Below are 20,036 nucleotides of genomic sequence, written 5' to 3' on the forward strand. Positions count from 1 at the left end.
ACAGGTTCATCCAAGTTTCTTTAGTCACACTCTTTCAAAAAAAAAAGGCCGATTGGAGCACAGCTGTAAAAATCCTCATTTTTGCACCCGTGAAACAACTAACAAGTTATTCAATTGCTTTAAATCCTTAACAAGTCAGCAATCTAGATGTTCATAAGAACATTATAGGAGCAGGAGTATGCCATTCGGCCGCTCGAGTCGGTGCCGCCATTTAATAAGATCATGGACCATCTTCTACCTCAACTCCACTTTCCTGCATTATCCCCATATCCCTCAATTCCCTCAATATCCAAAAATCTTATTAGAAACATAGAAAATAGGTGCAGGAGTAGGCCATTTGGCCCTTCGAGCCTGCACCGCCATTCAATGGGTTCATGGCTGAACATGCAACTTCAGTACCCCATTCCTGCTTTCTCGCCATACCCCTTGATCCCCCTAGTAGTAAGGACTACATCTAACTCCTTTTTGAATATATTTAGTGAATTGGCCTCAACAACTTTCTGTGGTAGAGAATTCCACAGGTTCACCACTCTCTGGGTGAAGAAGTTTCTCCTCATCTCGGTCCTAAATGGCTTACCCCTTATCCTTAGACTGTGACCCCTGGTTCTGGACTTCCCCAACATTGGGAACATTCTTCCTGCATCTAACCTGTCTAAACCCATCAGAATTTTAAACGTTTCTATGAGATCCCCTCTCATTCTTCTGAACTCCAGTGAATACAAGCCCAGTTGATCCAGTCTTTCTTGATATGTCAGTCCCGCCATCCCAGGAATCAGTCTGGTGAACCTTCGCTGGACTCCCTCAATAGCAAGAACGTCCTTCCTCAAGTTAGGAGACCAAAACTGTACACAATACTCCAGGTGTGGCCTCACCTTTCATAAATCCATGCTGACTTGGACCGATCCTGTCACTGCTTTCCAAATGCGCTGCTATTTCATCTTTAATAATTGATTCCAACATTTTCCCCACCACCGATATCAGGCTAACCGGTCTATAATTCCCTGTTTTCTCCCTCTCTCCATTTTTAAAAAGTGGTGTTACATTAGCTACCATCCAGTCCATAGGAACTGATCCAGAGTCAATAGAATGTTGGAAAATGATTACCAATGCATCCACTATTTCTAGGGCCACTTCCTTAGGTACTCTGGGATGCAGCCTATCAGGCCCTGGGAATTTATCAGCCTTCAATCCCATCAATTTCCCTAACATATAGACGTGAGTTCAAGTCCCACCATGGCAGCTGGGGAATTTAAATTCAGTTAATTAAATCTGAAATTTTTTTTTAAAAGCTTGTACTATGAAACTACCGGATTGTCGTAAAAACCCATTTGGTTCACTAATGTACTTTAGGGAAGGAAATCTGCTGTCTCAACTGCCCTCTGAAATAGCATAGCAAGCCACTCAAGGGCAATTAGGGATGGGCAATAAATATGGGCCTTGCCAGAAATGCACACATCCCATGAATTAATTTAAAAAAACATTCTAGAATCTATGGAATTTTGGAAGATGACAACTATCTCTACTATCTCTATAGCCAGCTCTTTCAAAACCCTAAGATGTAAGCCATTGGGTCCAGGGGATTTATCAGCTTTCAGTCCCATTAATTTCTCCAGTACTATTTTTTTACTTATACTAATTCCTTTCAGTTCCTCATTCTCATTGGAAACCTTGGTTCTCCACTATTTCCGGGCGGTTTTTTGTGTCTTCTTCCATAAAGACAGACACAAAGAATTTGTTTAATTTTTCTGCCTTTTCCTTATTCCCCATTATAATTTCTCCTGTTTCAGCCTGCAAGGGACCCATATTGACTTTTGCTAATCTTTTTCTTTTTACATACCCATGGAGGCTTTTACAGTCTGTTTTTGTGTCGCTAGCTAGCTTATTCTCATTCTATTTTCCCTTTCTTTATCAATTTTGAATTCTAAAATTTTCCCAATCCTTGGGCTTTCTGTTCTTATTGACCACATTATTAGCCTCTTCCTTCGATCTAGAATGCATAAGGGATGGGTTCCTTGAGCAGTATGTAACTGAACCAACCAGGGGGCAGGCTATCTTGGATTTGGTCATGTGTAATAAGACAGGATTAATAAACAATATCCTAGTAAAGGATCTCCTTGGAATGAGAGATCAAAGCATGATCGAATTTCAAATTCAGATGGAGGGTGAGAAAGTTGGATCTCTAACGAGCGCACTAAATTTAAATAAAGGAGACTATGAAGGTATGAGGGCAGAATTGGCTAAAGTGGACTGGGAAAACAGATTGAAGTGTAGGATGGTTGATGAACAGTGGCGTACATTTAAGGAGATATTTCACAACTCTCAAGAAAAATATATTCCAGTGATGAGGAAAGGGTGTAAGAGAAAAGAAACCCATCCATGGCGAACTAAAGAAATAAAGGATGGTATCCAATTAAAAACAAGGGCATACAAATTGGCCAAAACTAGTGGGAGGACAGAAAATTGGGAAGCTTTTAAAAGCCAACAAAGAATGACTAAAAAAATGAAGAAAGGAAAGATAGACTATGAAAGTAAACTAGCACGAAATATAAAAACAGATAGCAAGAGTTTCTATAGGTATATAAAAAGGAAAAGAGTGGCTAAAGTAAATGTTGGTCCCTTAGAGGACAAGACCGGGGAATTAGTAATGGGGAACATGGAGATGGCAGAAACTCTGAACAAATATTTTGTATTAGTCTTTCATCTGACTTGCTTCCACACCAAAAGGGATGAGTTCATAGATGTTTCAATGGAGGACCCGATATTCCAGTCCTGAACTCTAGGGTTGGAAGATGCCTGTGCGTGGATTTTTTTAATGTGTGGTGACCGTTGCACATCAGCCATCACATGGGCTTGACAGAGCTAGGCCTTTATCCAGTGGTAAGGGTAAACCAGGACGACTGGAAACCTGCTCTGCTGCACAGACCGAGTGCGCACACATATCGCAGTGTGGGCTGGCCCGTGCTGCCCTTGGGCCCTCGGCTTTTCTGGGCCCCGCTCCCTCATTTGCCGCACCTCTGCTACAATCACTCGCCACTCCTCCACCACAAACATTCACCGTTCCTCCGCCACGGTCTCTCACCGTTCCTCCACCATGATCTCTCGCCACTGATCTCTCACCGCTCCTCCACCACGATCTCTCGCCGCTCCTTCACCACAAAACATTAGCTGCACTTCTGCCACGATCTCTCACCACACTGTGGTGTGTGGTATCAGTCTTTACAGTAGAGGACACTAACAATATTCCAACAGTGGATAGTCAGGGGGCTATGGGGGGGAGGAACTTAATACAATTACAATGGAGGTGGTACACAGTAAGATAATGGGACTAAAGGCAAATAAATCCCCTGGACCTGATGGCTTGCATCCTAGGGCCTTAAGAGAAGTAGCGGCAAGGATAGTGGATGCATTGGTTGTAATTTACCAAAATTCCCTGGATTCTGGGGAGGTCCCAGCAGAGTGGAAAACTGCAAATGTAACACCCCCATTTAAAAAAGGAGGCAGACAAAAAGTAGGAAATTATAGACCAGTTAGCCTAACATTTGTGGTTGGGAAAATGTTGGAGTCCATTATTAACAAAGTAGTAGCAGGACATTTGGAAAAACATAATTCAGTCAGGCAGAGTCAGCATGGATTTATGAATGGGAAGTCACGTTTGACAAATTTTCTGGAATTCTTTGAGGATGTAATGAACAGGGTGGATAAAGTGGATGTAGTGTATTTGGACTTCCAAAAGGCATTTGACAAGTGCCACATAAGAGGTGACTGCACAAGAGAAAAGTTCACAGGGTTGGGGGTAATATATTAGCATGGATAGAGGATTGGCTAACTAACAGAAAACAGAGAGTTGGGATAAATGGTTCATTCTCGATATGGCAATCAGTAACTAGGGGGGTGCCTCAGGGATCAGTGCTGAGACCCCAACTATTTACAATCTATTTTAATGACTTGGAAGAAGGGACCGAGTGTAACGTAGCCAAGTTTGCTGATGATACAAAGGTGGGAGCGAAAGCAATGTGTGAGGAGGACACAAAAAATCTGCAAAAGGACATAGACAGGCTAAGTGAATGGGCAAAAATTTGGCAGATGGAGTATGTTATGTATGTGGACTTGTATTTACTCTCTACAGCCACCAAGGGCTCATCCCCTGGAGTCCCAAGGCATCCCATAGTCCTTTGGGAGCACAGGTATTTAAGGAGGCTTCACAGGTTGGAGAGGCACTCTGGAGACCTGCAATAAAAGACTAAGGTCACACTTTACTTTGAGCTCACAGTGTTCAGTCTGACTCTTTCTCCATACACAACAGAGTATAATGTTGGAAAGTGTGAAGTCATGCACTTTGGCAGAAAAAAATCAAAGAGCAAGTTATTATTTAAATGGAGAAAGATTGCTAAGTGCTACAATACAGCGGGACCTGGGGGTACTCGTGCATGAAACACAAAAGATTAGTATGCAGGTACAGCAAGTGATCGGGAAGGCCAATGGAATCCTGGACTTCATTTCAAAGGGGATGGAGTATAAAAGCAGGGAAGTCTTGCTACAGTTATACAGGGTATTGGTGAGGCCACACCTGGAATACTGCGCGCAGTTTTGGTTTCCATATTTACGAAAAGATATACTCGCTTTGGAGGCAGTTCAGAGAAGGTTCGCTAGGTTGATTCCAGAGATGAGGGGGTTGACCTATGGGGAAAGGTAGAGTAGGTTGGGCCTCTACCCATTGGAATTCAAAAGATTGAGTGGTGATCTTATCGAAACGTAGAAGATTATGATGGGAATTGACAGGGTGGATGCAGAGAGGATGTTTCCACTGATGGGGGGGAGACTGGAACTAGGAGGCATAATCTTAGAATAAGGGGCCGCGCATTTAAAACTGAGGTGAGGAAAAATTTATTTTCTCAGAGGGTTGTAAATCTGTGGAATTCATTGCCTCAGAGAGCTGTGGAGGCTGGGACATTGAATAAATTTAAGACAGAGATAGACAGTTTCTTAACCGATAAGGGGATAGAGAGTTATGGGGAGCGGGCAGAGAAGTGGACCATGATCGAATCATCCATGCTCGTATAAAATGGCACAGCAGGCTCAAGGAGTCGTATAGCCTACTCCTGCTCCTATTGCTTATATTATGTTCTTATGTTCTAATACTATCTTTAACTTCTCTTGTTAGCCATGGTTGGACCACTTTTCCTGTGGGGTTTTTGTGCCTTAAAAGAATGTATATTTGTTGTAAAATATGTATTAATTCTTTAAATGCTAGCCATTGTTTGTCTAACATCATACCTTTTAATGTAGTTTCCCAATCTACCATAGCCAACTCACCCCTCATAGCTTCTTTGTTTGCTTTGTTTAGATTTAAGACCCTAGTTTTGGATTTAACTAAATCACTTTCAAACTTAATATAAAATGCTATCATATTATGGTCACTCTTTCCTAAGGACCCCTTTACTACAAGGTTATTAATTAACCCTTTCACATTGCACAATACTAGCTCTAAAGTAACCAGTTCTCTAGTTGGTTCCTCAACATACTGAACAAGAAAACTATCTTGTATATATTCCATGAATTTGTCTTCCACACTATTACTGCAAATTTGGTTTGCCCAGTCTATATGTAGATTAAAGTCCCCTGTGATTATTGTATTACCCTTGTTACATGCGCCTCTAATTTCCTGATTTTTACTCTACCCTACATTACAACTACTGTTTGGGGGCCGATAAACAACTCCCACCAATGTTTTCTGCCCCTTGCTGTTTCTTGGCTCCACCCAAACTGATTCTACTTCTTGATTTTTGGAGCTAAGATCTTTTCTCTCTACTTTCTATGTCCCATCTTTTATTATGAGGGCTACCTCTTCTCCTTTTCCATTTTGCCCATCTCTTCTAAAAGTTAAGTATCCTGGAATATTTAGTTCCCAACCTTGGTCAATTTGCAACTGGTCTCTGTAATGGCTATTAGATCAAACCTATTAGTTTTTATCTGTGCTATTAATTCATCTATTTTGTTGCAAATGCTTCGCGCATTCAGATATAGTGGGGTCGAAATTCAGGGTCTCAAAGAGACCCGCTAAAGCCCGTTTGCGGCGGCCATTCCTAAAAATCGAATGGCCGTCGCTTTGGGGTCAACAGGCCGACCCAACCTAAATTCAGGTCGGGGTTTTTTTAGGCTGGACCCCATTCCGCCCAAGTAGTTGCACCACCAATTTAAAGCAATAAAAAAATACTTACCAGCCATTTTCAGCTGAATCCCTTGATCCCCTGATGCATGGTGCCCCCGGCAGGGTTTTCTGGCGGTGCACAATCTTCGAACTGAGTGAGGCCTGGCAACGCGGCCGCCCTTAAAGGGGAGGGCCCACTGCCCCAATGGAAGAATTTCTACCAGCCAACTTGCCGATCGACCGTCAAAATATTGGCCCCAGGTTTGGCTGGGCTGCCAACAGGCAGCCTGGGGCTGCTGGCCCAGCCGAATCCCATCCTGGTGACCCAGTGGCCTGTTATGTTTAGAATAACTCCACAAGACTGAGTACTGTAAGCTTAAACTGATGTGACCTTAGTCTCTTCAATAAAACTCCTGAGTGCCAAAGCAGCATGGCAGACAACCTTTTATACTTGCTTGCATGAGGTGTGCAGGTGACCCTTGGGCCTCCAACAGGTGCACCCTCTGGTGGCAAGTCTTACACAGTTATAATGTTTACTTACATAACATCACTTCTGCCCTCCCCCCGCTCCCCGGCCCGCCAAAGTCTTTGATACAAGTTATTTACAAGTTGAGGGGTTTCCGGGGCCCTTTGCTCCCTGGTTGAATGCCTGAGTTCGAACCCTGGCATGGGTGTGTTGGTCGGGCCATTGCTGCACTGCAGCGCGGCTGGTCTGACCAGACTGTTGGGCATGGTGGGTTCATCCTCTTGATTGATGGCGAGGTTGATTGCTGGTTGGGTGTGTGTTGGTGGATCGATGATGGTGATGTCTTCTTCAAGTTGTTCCTAGTTGTCAGTGAATCGAAGTTTGGACTGATCCAAATGCTTTCTGCACGTTTATCCATTACATAGTTTGACAATAAACACTCTATTCCTCTCCTTGGCCAAGACAGTGCCAGCAACCCATTTGGGACCATGACCGTAATTAAGGACAAACACAGGGTCGTTTTCATCAATATCACGCGATGCAGCTGCGCAATCGTGGTACATATTTTGCCGGTGACAGCGGGTTTCCACGTGATCATTAAGATCCGGGTGGACTAAGGAGAGCCTGGTTTTGAGTGCTCTCTTCATTAACAATTCTGCCGGGGGAACCCCAGTAAACGAGTGGGGTCGCGTCCGGTAGCTGAGCAGAACCCGAGATATACGGGTCTGCAGGGAGCTGTCAGTCATGAGTTTCAAGCTCTGCTTGATAGTTTAGACTGCCCGTTCCGCTTGACCGTTGGATGCGGGCTTAAACGGGGCAGACCTGACATGCTTAATGCCATTGCAGGTCATAAACTCGTTGAATTCCGAGCTGGTGAAACATGGTCCATTGTCACTGACAAGGACGTCAGGCAAGCCATGGGTGGTGAACATGGCCCGGAGGCATTCAATGCTGGCAGTGGACATGCAGGATGACATGATTACACATTCAATCCATTTAGAGTAAGCGTCCACTACTACTAAAAACATATTTCCTAGAAGGGGGTCAGCGAAATCTACGTGGATCCTGGACCACGGTTTGGAGGGTCATGACCAAACTCAGTGGAGCTTCCCTTGGTGCATTGTTCATCTGTTCAACTTAAAGAAGGGTAACTTTGAAGGTATGAGGCGTGAATTGGCTAGGCTAGATTGGCGAATGATATTTAAGAGGTTGACTGTGGATGGGCAATGGCAGACATTTAGAGACCGCATGGATGAACTACAACAATTGTACATCCCTGTCTGGCGTAAAAATAAAAAAGGGAAGGTGGCTCAACTGTGGCTATCAAGGGAATTCAGGGATAGTATGAAAGCCAAGGAAGTGGCATACAAATTGGCCAGAAATAGCAGTAAACCCGGGGACTGGGAGAAATTTAGAACTCAGCAGAGGAGGACAAAAGGTTTGATTAGAGCAGGGAAAATAGAGTATGAGAGGAAGCTTGCAGGGAAAAGTAAAATGGACTGCAAAAGCTTCTATAGATATGTAAACAGAAAAAGGTTAGTAAAGACAAACGTAGGTCCCCTGCAGTCAGAATCAGGGGAAGTCAGAATCAGGGGAAGTCATAATGGGGAACAAAGAAATGGCAGACCTATTGAACAAGTACTTTGGTTCGGTATTCACTAAGGAGGACACAAACAATCTTCTGGATATAAAAGGGGTCGGAGGGTCTAGTAAGAAGGAGGAACTGAGGGAAATCCTTATTAGTCGGGAAATTGTGTTGTTGGGGAAATTGATGGGATTGAAGGCCGATAAATCCCCAGGGTCTGATGGTCTGCATCCCAGAGTACTTCAGGAGGTGGTCTTGGAAATAGCGGATGCATTGACAGTCATTTTCCAACATTCCATAGACTCTGGATCAGTTCCTATGGAGTGGAGGGTAGCCAATGTAACTCCACTTTTAAAAAAAGGAGGGAGAGAGAAAACAGGGAACAGCCTGACATCAGTAGTGGGTAAAATGATGGAATCAATTATTAAGGATGTCATAGCAGCGCATTTGGAAAGAGGTGACATGATAGGTCCAAGTCAGCATGGATTTGTGAAAGGGAAATCATGCTTGACAAATCTTCTGGAATTTTTTGAGGATGTTTCCAGTAGAGTGGACAAGGGAGAACCAGTTGATGTGGTGTATTTGGACTTTCAGAAGGCTTTCGACAAGGTCCCACACAAGAGATTAATGTGCAAAGTTAAAGCACATGGGATTGGGGGTAGTGTGCTGACGTGGATTGAGAACTGGTTGGCAGACAGGAAGCAAAGAGTAGGAGTAAATGGGTACTTTTCAGAATGGCAGGCAGTGACTAGTGGGGTACCACAAGGTTCTGTGCTGGGGCCCCAGCTGTTTACATTGTACATTAATGATTTAGACGAGGGGATTAAATGTAGTATCTCCAAAATTTGCAAATGACAATAATTTGGATGGCAGTGTGAGCTGCGAGGAGGATGCTATGAGGCTGCAGAGTGACTTGGATAGGTTAGGTGAGTGGGCAAATGCATGGCAGATGAAGTATAATGTGGATAAATGTGAGGTTATTCACTTTGGTGGTTAAAAACAGAGAGACAGATTATTATCTGAATGGTGACAGATTAGGAAAAGGGGAGGTGCAACGAAACCTGGGTGTCATGGTACATCAGTCATTGAAGTTTGGCATGCAGGTACAGCAGGCCGTTAAGAAAGCAAATGGCATGTTGGCCTTCATAGCGAGGGGATTTGAGTACAGGCGCATGGAGGTGTTACTACAGTTGTACAGGGCCTTGGTGAGGCCACACCTGGAGTATTATGTACAGTTTTGGTCTCCTAACTTGAGGAAGGACATTCTTGCTATTGAGGGAGTGCAGCGAAGGTTCACCAGACTGATTCCCGGGACGGCGGGACTGACATATCAAGAAAGACTGGATCAACTGGGCTTGTATTCACTGGAGTTCAGAAGAATGAGAGGGGCTCTCATAGAAACGTTTAAAATTCTAACGGGTTTAGACAGGTTAGATGCAGGAAGAATGTTCCCAATGTTGGGGAAGTCCAGAACCAGGGGTCACAGTCTAAGGATAAGGGGTAAGCCATTTAGGACCGAGATGAGGAGAAACTTCTTCACCCAGAGAGTGATGAACCTGTGGAATTCTCTACCACAAAGTTGTTGAGGCCAATTCACTAAATATATTCAAAAAGGAGTTAGATATAGTCCTTACTACTAGGGGGATCAAGGAGTATGGTGAGAAAGCAGGAATGGGGTACTGAAGTTGCATGTTCAGCCATGAACTCATTGAATGGTGGTGCAGGCTCGAAGGGCCGAATGACCTGCTCCTGCACCTATTTTCTATGTTTCTATGTTTCATTGGTGTACGCATGACTCCAAATCCGAGTCAATGCCGGGCCACCAAACGTGCAATCTGGCGATAGCTTTCATCATGACTATGCCTAGGTGGATACTGTGTAGGTCGCGTATAAAAGTTTCCCTAACTTTTTTTTGGCAAAACCACACGATTTCCTATAAGAGACAATCCGACTGGATGGACATTTCATTTTTACATTGGTGAAACAACTTAATTTCTTCTTGCATTTCCCCGGGAACAGCCGACCAGCTGCCATTGAGGACGCAACATTTTACCAGTGATAGCACAGGGACTAGGCTAGTCCAGGTTCTGATCTGGCGAGCCGTGACTGGTGACCCCCTCGCTCTCAAAAACATCCATGACCAGAAGCAAGTCTGTGAGTTGCGCCATTTCCACCTCGGTATCCGACTGAGGGCATCAGCACAGTTCTCCGTGCCTGGTCTGTGGCAGATAACATAGTCGTAAGCTGACAATGTTAGTGCCCATCTTTGGATGCGGGACGAAGCATTGGTGTTTATACCGTTGCTTTCTGAAAACAGCTAAATGAGCGGTTTGTGGTCGGTTTCAAGCTCGAACCGGAGTCCAAATAGATATTGGTGCATTTTCTTAACCCCATATGCACATGCTAATGCCTCTTTCTCAACCATACTGTAGGCTCTTTCAGCCTTAGATAGACTTCTAGACGCATATGCAACCGGTTGTAGTTTGCCTGATACATTGGCTTGCTGTAACACACAGCCGACCCGGTACAAAGTTGCATCACAAGCTAGCACTAAACGTTTACACGGGTCATACAATACAAGTAACTTGTTAGAACATAGCAGGTTTCTGGCCTTCTCAAAGGCTGTCTCTTGAGATTTACCCCAAACCCAGTCATCACCCTTACGTAGCAACATGTGCAATGGTTCCAGCATAGTGCTCAAACCGGGTAGAAAGTTACCAAAATAGTTGAGGAGTCCCAGGAATGAACGCAGCTCCATCACATTCTATGGTTTGGGTGCAGTCTTGATGGCCTCCGTCTTGGAGTCCGTGGGTCTGATGCCGTCTGCCGCAATCTATCTCCCCAAAAATTCGACCTCTGGCACCAGGAAAACGCACTTGGAGCATTTCAGCCTGAGTCCCACTCTGTCCCGTCACTTTAGAACCTCTTCCAGGTTGTGCAGGTGTTCGATGGTGTCATGACCGGTGATCAGAATATCGTCTTGAAACACCACGGTACGCGGAACCGATTTCAGCAGACTCTCCATGTTCCTCTGGAAGATGGCAGCAGCCGAGCGAATCCCAAAAGGGCATCTGTGGTATATAAACAGTACTTTGTGCATGTTGATGCACGTCAATCTTTTCGAAGATTCAGCCAGCTCCTAAATCATGTATGCGGAGGTTAGATCCAATTTGGTAAACGATTTACCCCCTGCTAATGTTGCGAACAGGTCATCCACCTTGGGTAGTGGATACCGGTCTTGTAACGAGACTCGGTTGATCTTTACCTTGTCGTCTCCGCAGATTCTGACCATGCCATCGTTTTTCAACACCGGAACAATTGGGCTGGCCCAATCGTTGAACTCAACTGGCGATATGATTCCCTCTCGTTGAAGTCTGTCCAGTTCGATCTCGACTTTCACCCTCATCATATATGGAACCACTCGAGCTTTGTGATGAACAGGCCATGCATCAGGGACTAGATGGATCTGCACCTTGGTCGTCTGTGAAGTTGCCAATGCCTGGTTGAAATAACGATGAAAGCCTGGTTCAAATAGCGACGGAAATTTGCTCAGCACTTGAGTGCACGAGGCGTCATCCACCGAAGATAGTGCTTTGATGTCATCCCAGTTCCATCGAATCTTTCTTAGCCAGTTTCTGCCGAACAGCGTTGGGCCATCGCCTGGTACAATTCACAGTGATAAGTCATGCACAGCTCCATCTCTGCCGCATTGCCAATGACTGGTATGAGCTCTTCGGTGTAAGTGCGCAGCTTTGTATAAATCGGGCTCAGTTTTGGCCTTTGTGCCTTGATACCCCACAGTTTCTCAAAAGCCTTCTGGCTCATAATTGACTGACTCGCCCCCGTGTCCAACTCCATAGAAACTGGAATGCCATTTAATTTGACTTTCAGCATTATAGGAGGGCTTTTGGTGGTGGAGATGTGTACCTCATACACAACTTGGCCTCGGGTTGGGTTGCCTCTCTTACTCGTTCTGCGTGATCCACTTCGGATTGACCATCTTCTGCCGACTCTGCCACGTGGTGAGTCGCAGCAGGTTTGCACATTCGCTGGAGGTGCCCCATTGTTTCGCAGCTTTTGCACACAGTGCTTGAATTGGCATTGATGGGCTCTATGATTACCCCCGCAGCGCCAACATGGTGTTAATGGATTCACATTCACGCCCCACGGCGGACTCTGAGTCATCCTTGGTCTTGCAACTGCAGACGTGTAGGCCCTACCATGTACAGTTCTGCCTACTAACGGCGTTATTTTATGCACAGTACTTGCCAGTGAGCTTCGATGCTGAGAAGATATCAGTTTAGTATTATCGTTCGTAGACATGAAAGCCTGGGCTATCGTCATGGCCTTGTTCAGGTCTGGGGATTCAGCAGACAGCAGCATGCGAAGAATGACCTCGTGGCCGATTCCAAGCACGAAAAAGTCCCTCAGCATTTCCCCCAAATATCCAGCAAAATCGCAAGGTTCCGCAAGGCGTCTTAGGTCAGCGACATAGCTCGCCACGTCCCAGCCCTCGGAGCGAATGTGCGTATAGAAGCGATACCTGGCCATTAAGATGCTCTCCTTCAGCTTGAGGTGTTCCCGAACCAGCGTACATAACTCTGCATGTATCTTTTACGTTGGTTTCGTCGGTGCTAGCAGATGCTTGATGAGGCCGTATGTTGTCGACCAACAAACGGTGAGAAGAATCGCCCTGTGCTTGATCGCTCTATCGTCCGCATCCAGCTCGTTGGCCACGAAGTACTGGTCGAGATGTTCAACGAAGGCCTCCCAATCATCACTCTCTACAAATCACTCAAGAATATCAACGGTAGCCATAACCGCGTGCAGTTCGTGATCTGTTATTCATCACCAATTGTTATGTTTAGAATAACTCCACAAGACTGAGTACTGTAAGCTTAAACTGATGTGACCTTAGTCTCTTTAATAAAACTCCTCTAGTGCCAAAGCAGCATGGCAGACAACCTTTTATACTTGCTTGCATGAGGTGTGCAGGTGACCCTTGGGCCTCCAACAGGTGCGTTCTCTGGTGGCAAGTCTTAACACAGTTATAATATTTACATACATAACATGGCCAAAGCGAAAAAAACGATCGCATCTTTCCCCTTTAGCGGAGGGGAGAGAGCGTGGTGACGTACACACGCTGTGACGTCATCACATTGATTGACAGCGGCGGACGGCCCAACCAACCCATTTTCAGCCAGTCAGCCTGGCTTTGAGTTTAAGGCCCGCCCCCATTATGACCCATTTCCTACAGGACTGAAAAAAATGTCAAGTCCTGAAAATGGATCTACTCACCGCACCAAGAGTTCCAGTGGTGAGTAACAGCTAAGAACTCATAGGTGCGGCAACTTTCTGGTGCATTTCAGCCCCAGTGCTTTTACCTTTGGCTTCTTTCTATTTTCCCTGATGTCATCTTAGTTACTGCTGCCCTACTACCTTTGTTACTCTCTCTGTACCTTCCTGACCCACTCTGCTTATTTTTACCCCAAACTCTGCTCTGCTCTAGAGCCTTGACATTTCTTGCTGCTTTAAAAGTTACTCTTTCCTGAATCTGTCCACCACCACCCCATCCCCCCCTTATTAATTTAAAGCCCGGTCTAGTTATTTGATATGCCAGGACACTGGTTCCAGCCCAGTTTAAGTGGAGCCCGTATTAATGTAACTGCTCCCTCTTTCCCTTGTACTGGTGCCAGTGCCCCATGGAGCAAAATCCCTGCCTCCCACATCACTATTTGAGCCACACATTTAACCTTCTAATCTGTTTATCGCTATGCCAATTGAGGCGTGGCTCAGGTAACAATTCAGAGATTATCTTTGAGATTCTGCTTTTTAATTTGGACCCAACTCCTCAAACTCTCTCAGTAGAACCTCATTCCTAGTGCTACCTTTGTCGTTGGTTCCCACATGGACCATGACAATTGAATCCTCCCCTTCCCACTCCAAGTTCTTCTCCAGCTACGAGGAGATGTCATTAACTGTTCACTGAAGAGGTTCAATGTTTTCCGTAACAGCATATGGCAAGCTCACTTTATAGATTACAATGTCAGTTTTGATGGATAGAATTTGTGAAAAGCAAATTCTGGATCTAAAGAATGATCTCATTTCTGGATGCCAGATATTAGAATTCTGAAGTTTCAGTCCTAACTCCATTCTCCAACACTTCTGTTTTAAAATAAGCTATAGTATAAAGTGATGCCTGAAGTGCTTTAAATAGAAACGGTGCTATTGGCGGTACAGTATAAACACATCGCTTTGCTCAAATAATCTGTGTTCACATCTTGTGCTCTGCATGAAATATTTGGTTTCGCTATTTTCAAGTACCAATTTTTAAAAATTCAAACGTGGCTTTTTACTTCTTTACACACACACAGTTATTGAAACCACTAAAAATAACACACTTACTCGAACAGGTGAGACTTACCAGTGGCAGTAATCTAGATGTTGTCTGATTAGAGTATGTGGCTGAACAGTACCATAGGCATCTACTTCAGGCATATTAAGATCATCAATAAAATAAATCAGCCTTTTTGTGCCGGCAGGAGCATAATTTCTCCCAGCTTTTTTTTCTAAAGGTTTCTCAAGAACCCCTGTATTAATAAGAAATAATTGCATGACAATGATTGCTATATGGTTGGTGAACTTGGAGAACTTTTCAATATACGCAACATAATTTGCATGACTATAAAAAAGAAAAGCACATTTAATTATAGGTACATTTAACAGTTATGGGTTAGATAAACCATTTTCTGATAACTGTAGAAATTAAATAATTATAAAATTACAATGGGCTTTTTAGATTATATATCTAGGTGGTGCATCATTTTAATGCAGTCTGCTATGGATTTGAGATTTGAGTATGAATCTCTGCCTCTGCTGGCTTTTGTATGCATGACAAAAGGGAAAAATGAGCATAATGAAAGAGACATCCATTAAGTTTATGGACAGCAAGAGAAAGCATGACAAGGGAGAATAAAAAGAGATTAGGAAAGAAGTCAAAGAAATAGTTAGGAAGGCAAAGAGGAATTATGAAATTAAATTATCAAGAAACATCAAACAAAATCGTAAAATATTATATAGGCACATAAATAAAAAAGGAATGTTGGAATGGGAATAGGGCCACTAAAGGATGGACAGGATAACATCACAGACAGCAATAGAGAAATGGCAGAAATATTAAATAATTACTTCAGTATTTGCTTCAGTATTTACCAGGGAGACAGAATGGGTGGTCATGATACTGGAGGATGAGATTAGAAATGAGATAATCGCATTTAAAATAAAATGAGCAGAAATATTCAATAAACTAATAAAACTCAAACAGGATAAAATCCCTGGGGCTCGATTTTCCATTATTTTTGCATGCATACCATCCACTTAACGTCTATTTTAATGCTGAAATGAGGTGCAATGTTCATATATCGCCCATTTAGCCACAAAATGGAAACTGACGCCCATTTCTCGGTCACTTATCGCCGAGCGGTACTTTCCGCATGTGTGTAATGCCGAGAAAAAATACCGCCCGCCCACTTTTTTTGGGTGGAATCATCAGAATGGGCGATCCCAATGCCCATAATATCACCCAGCGTTACTTTCGGCACGTAATTAACGCCAAGATTTAATAATACCAACCGCCCACTGTTTTTTGTCGTAAACATCACATTTGCCGAAACTAACGCCCAGTATATTGCCCATCCTTATTTTCGGCACTTCGCACACATCTCGCCGACAATATCGCTCGCTGAAAAATCGCTGGGAAAAAGTTGAACTAACCGGAACTACTCACAGCGGTATGGACGCCATGTTCTAAATCGCAGGTCGCATCATTTAAAAGGCTGCTCTGCTTCAACCTCGGGGGAGTTCAGATGTAATCTGGAGGTGTTTGGAGGTGATGTGAACATCTGAACAAACATCTTTTCATACTGTGGACGATTGGAATTTACTAGTTGTCTTAATGGGGACATTCATTCTTTGTGAACAATCGGTGGAAAACAAATAGCTATTGGAATGGGATCTGTCATTTCTCTCCCTCTCTTGATGACCACTTGCATGCTTCAGACTCGAGATGGCAGAAGGTACACTTGACAGCATCATGTGCCCAATATTAGATGTGACAGACTGATGAGGAGGACCAGACGTTACACCCTCCGCAAGTACAGGGAGAAGCAGTCTTACCTCAGCTTGTTCGACACCACGTGCCTTAGGAGACTGCGCTTCCCAAAACTGGTTATCAGTGAGATATGCTAGCTCATAAGGGGAGATCTGTAGCCTGCCAGCACCATCAGGACTGCACTGTCTGTTGAGGTCAACGTCACTGCGGCACTGTCGTTCTACGCACCGGGTTCCTTTCAGGCTTCAGCTGGCGACATTTGCGGTATATCTCAGCATGCCATACATTGCTGCATTAGACAGGTCACTGAAGCCCTGTACTCATGCAAGGTGGACTTTATCAGCTTCCAAATTGCTAACTTCCCCAAGGTGCAGTGAGCAATAAACTGTACGCACATCGCGATGCGGGCAGCTTTTCAGGATGCAAAGGTTTTCAGGAACCGCAAGGGATTCCTCTCCCTGAATATGAAACTTGTTGTCGACCACCAGCAAATTATAATGGCAGTGAATGCTAAAAACTTCCGGGCAACATCCATGATGCTCACATCCTGCATGGGAGCACTGTATCTAACTTGTTTACCAATCAGCCACAAGATCAATGTTGGATGCTTGGTGACAAAGGATATGGGCTCGCCACCTGGCTGATGACCCCCCTGCGTGACACCCACACCGAAGCCGAGAAGCGATACAACGAGAGCCACAGATCCACTCGCAATAGTGTGCAGAAAACCATTGGAGTGCTTAAGCAGCGCTTTAGATGCCTGGACCACTCAGGTGAGCTCCAATACCACCCTGAGCAAATAGCTCAATTCATGGTGGTGTGCTCCATGCTGCACAACTTGGCTATCAGGAGGAGACAAGAATTGCCAGAAGGGTTTGATGGTCCACCTTAGGAGAGAGAGGAAGAGGAGGATGAGGAGGTGGACGCTGACATCAGGCCAGACAATCAGGCTGACGCTGAAACCATGCCACGGCCCTCCTGTAGACTACAAGAAAGGGCCCGTGGTCATAGCTGCAAGACTCTTATGTATGGAGCTCAAAAATGAGCACTTCGCTTGAAAGAACGTTGGTGGTATTTACCAAGCTGGCACACTGCTGGGTGTGCAGGTCATACAGCAATGGTGTGCATCACTTGGTAACAGTTAAAGTTTAAATTGATTCAAGTTAATTGTAATTATATCCTTTCATGTTAAGAAATCACCAGTGTGTAACGGTGCAGCTATCTGAGCCAATGCGCAACAAGGTTATGTTAAATAAAAAACATTTAATCCAACCATTTGTCTGAAAACATAAGTATATCTGTAAAAAACACCCCACCCCACCCCCGCCCCAGCCCACAACAAATTTATCATATTTACATCATTACAATGTACATTTCTCGCAATACAGAACACAAAAAGCAAACCAACAAGGTAGCCCCCTCGCCCCTTGCCCCGACCCTCCCACCAAAATAGCAGAGCAACTTAAAAATATGCCCCAGACAACACCTGCTGCCATGCACCTCACTTTCCTTCCCCATCCCCAACTTCTCATCCCCACCTCTACCACTTCCCCTTCCCCTCCTGACTCCAAGCCGCCTGGCCGAGGAGCTCCTCAGGCGATGCTTCATTGTGGGGGGATGACGGCAGAATCGCTGCTTGGATGGATACGGGAGAGGACAGTCCCGAGGTGGGAATATGCTCTGAGCCAAAAGCAAGATGTTGCTCCTGGCTCTCGTGTCATTGGCAATTGGGGTGCGACACCTTGGGGTGCAGTGCCACGCTGTGGGACCACCGGGAGCCCTCTGCCACCAGTATTGCTGGCTAACAGCTCCAGGGCCTCCTCCATTCCTTCCATGTTATGTATTATTTGTTGGACAAAATCTCGGTGCCAACTATGTTTTTGGTGCTTAGTAGGCTTTTTGCGGCTGGTGAATCTCCCTCGTGCCTCCTACAACAGCCAAACAAGCACACACCACACCCACACACGCTTTCAGTCCCTCTCTGGCTCCTCTTCTGACCTCCTGAATTGTGGGAAACAAGTGTTGCCATGCCTTTGCTAAGGACGGCGACACTATGGCAGAAGGTCAGAGAGATTTGACGCTAACCCCCATTTCAGATCGCTCACGGTAACGCCCAATTTTTAAAATGGAGACTAGGGGCTAGAACCTGCACTTTTTTTGCATGCTTAACGCCCAATTAACGCACATTTTACCACTGAAATGACGTATAACGTCCAGATATTGCCCATTTAGCCACAAAATGGAAACTGATGCCCATTTTTAGGAAACTTATCGACGAGCGTTACTTTCCCCATGTGCTTAACGCCGGGAACAAATATTACCGCCCGCCCACTTTTTTTGGGCGGAATCAGCAGAATGGGCGAAATCAACGCCCATAATATCGCCAGCGTTAATCTCCGCACTAATTTAACACCGAGATTCAATACTACCGCCCACCCACTTTTTTTATCGTGAGGAGCATATTACCGAAACTAATGTCCAGCAGATCGCCCAGCATCAATTTTAGTACCTCGCGCACATATCGCCCACAATATCGCTCGCCCAAAAAAATCACCCACAAAAAGTGAAACTATTCTGAACGAACCCGAGCGACGTGGCTGGCAATTTAAAAATCCCACTCTTATGTGAGGAGCTGATATCTGAATGATTGCCTGAAAGAGCATTATGTGAGTGACAACGCTGACACACTGCTGTGTGTGTGCAGCTCAGACATCAATGGTGCCCATCACCTTGGTGCCAGTTAAAGTTTACGTTGATTGATGTTAAGTTGTATTTAACCCTTTCATGTTAAGGAATCACCAGTGTGTACGGTACAGCTATCTGAGACAATGCGCAACAAGCTTATGTTCAATAACAAAAATTTTATAACAACATTGGTCTGAAATCATAAGCATCACAGACAATAACACCCAATCCCCGCCCACACCCCACTTTTTCCACCATTGACATCAATCACATGGTCAACATGTCCAGCAACACAGAATACAAAGGCAAAGTAGGAGCATGGTCCCCAGATCCAATATATTGCAACAAATTGCATACACCCAGATGCAGATATAACACAGCCATCACCTGCGGACATGCACCTCACTTTCCTTCCCCCGTCCCCTTCTTCTCCCCACCTCTACCCCTTCCCCTCCTCACTTCATGGCGCCTGGCTGAGAGTTCCTCAGGCGGTGCCTCATTGGGGGGGGGGATGAAGGCAGGTGCAGTCGGTGGATGGGCATGGGAGCACGGGGTGCCGAGGGGGGAAACATTCTTTGGTGCAGAAGCAGGATCTTAGTCCTTGCTCTCATCTGTCATTCGCAGTGGTGGTGCGGAATCTAGGGGTGGAGTGCCATGCTCGGGGACCACCGGGAGGCCTGTGCCAGCAGTGTTCATGGCTATCGCATCCAAGGCCTCCGCCATCTGTGGAATGTACTTGGTCATGGTGCCGGAGATAGTAGCCAGCTGTTGGGCTAGGCCTCCCAATGCTTCGATGAACTGGTCACCAATGTCTACAGACCTCCTCAACAACTGTACCATCTCTGTACTGTCATGTGGCGCTCGTGGAACAGACCTGCTGTGTCCACGGGATCTCCGCGGGGTTGGCGCCGTCCTGGGGACAAATGGGGGCAAGGTGCTTGGGGCCGGTACCTCCAGAATGAAGGCGTGAATGACCGGAAGACAATTAGATGGCCTTAGGATGGAATGGCTTCTGGAGCGTGGTGATGCAGGTTCCTCGAAG

General features: G+C 45.2%; 1 protein-coding gene across 1 annotated transcript in view; it reads right to left on the minus strand.

The window, feature by feature from the left end:
- Positions 1 to 20,036, minus strand: part of dnah9l (dynein, axonemal, heavy polypeptide 9 like) — a 668,659-nt gene that overhangs the window by 298,695 nt on the left and 349,928 nt on the right. Inside the window, exon 47 of the mRNA XM_070873660.1 lies at positions 14,624 to 14,789. Within this exon, the coding sequence (XP_070729761.1) occupies positions 14,624 to 14,789 (166 nt within the window). The remainder of the gene's footprint in view (positions 1 to 14,623; positions 14,790 to 20,036) is intronic.

Source organism: Pristiophorus japonicus, chromosome 3 (assembly GCF_044704955.1).
Source record: "Pristiophorus japonicus isolate sPriJap1 chromosome 3, sPriJap1.hap1, whole genome shotgun sequence".
NCBI classification, from domain to species: domain Eukaryota; kingdom Metazoa; phylum Chordata; class Chondrichthyes; family Pristiophoridae; genus Pristiophorus; species Pristiophorus japonicus.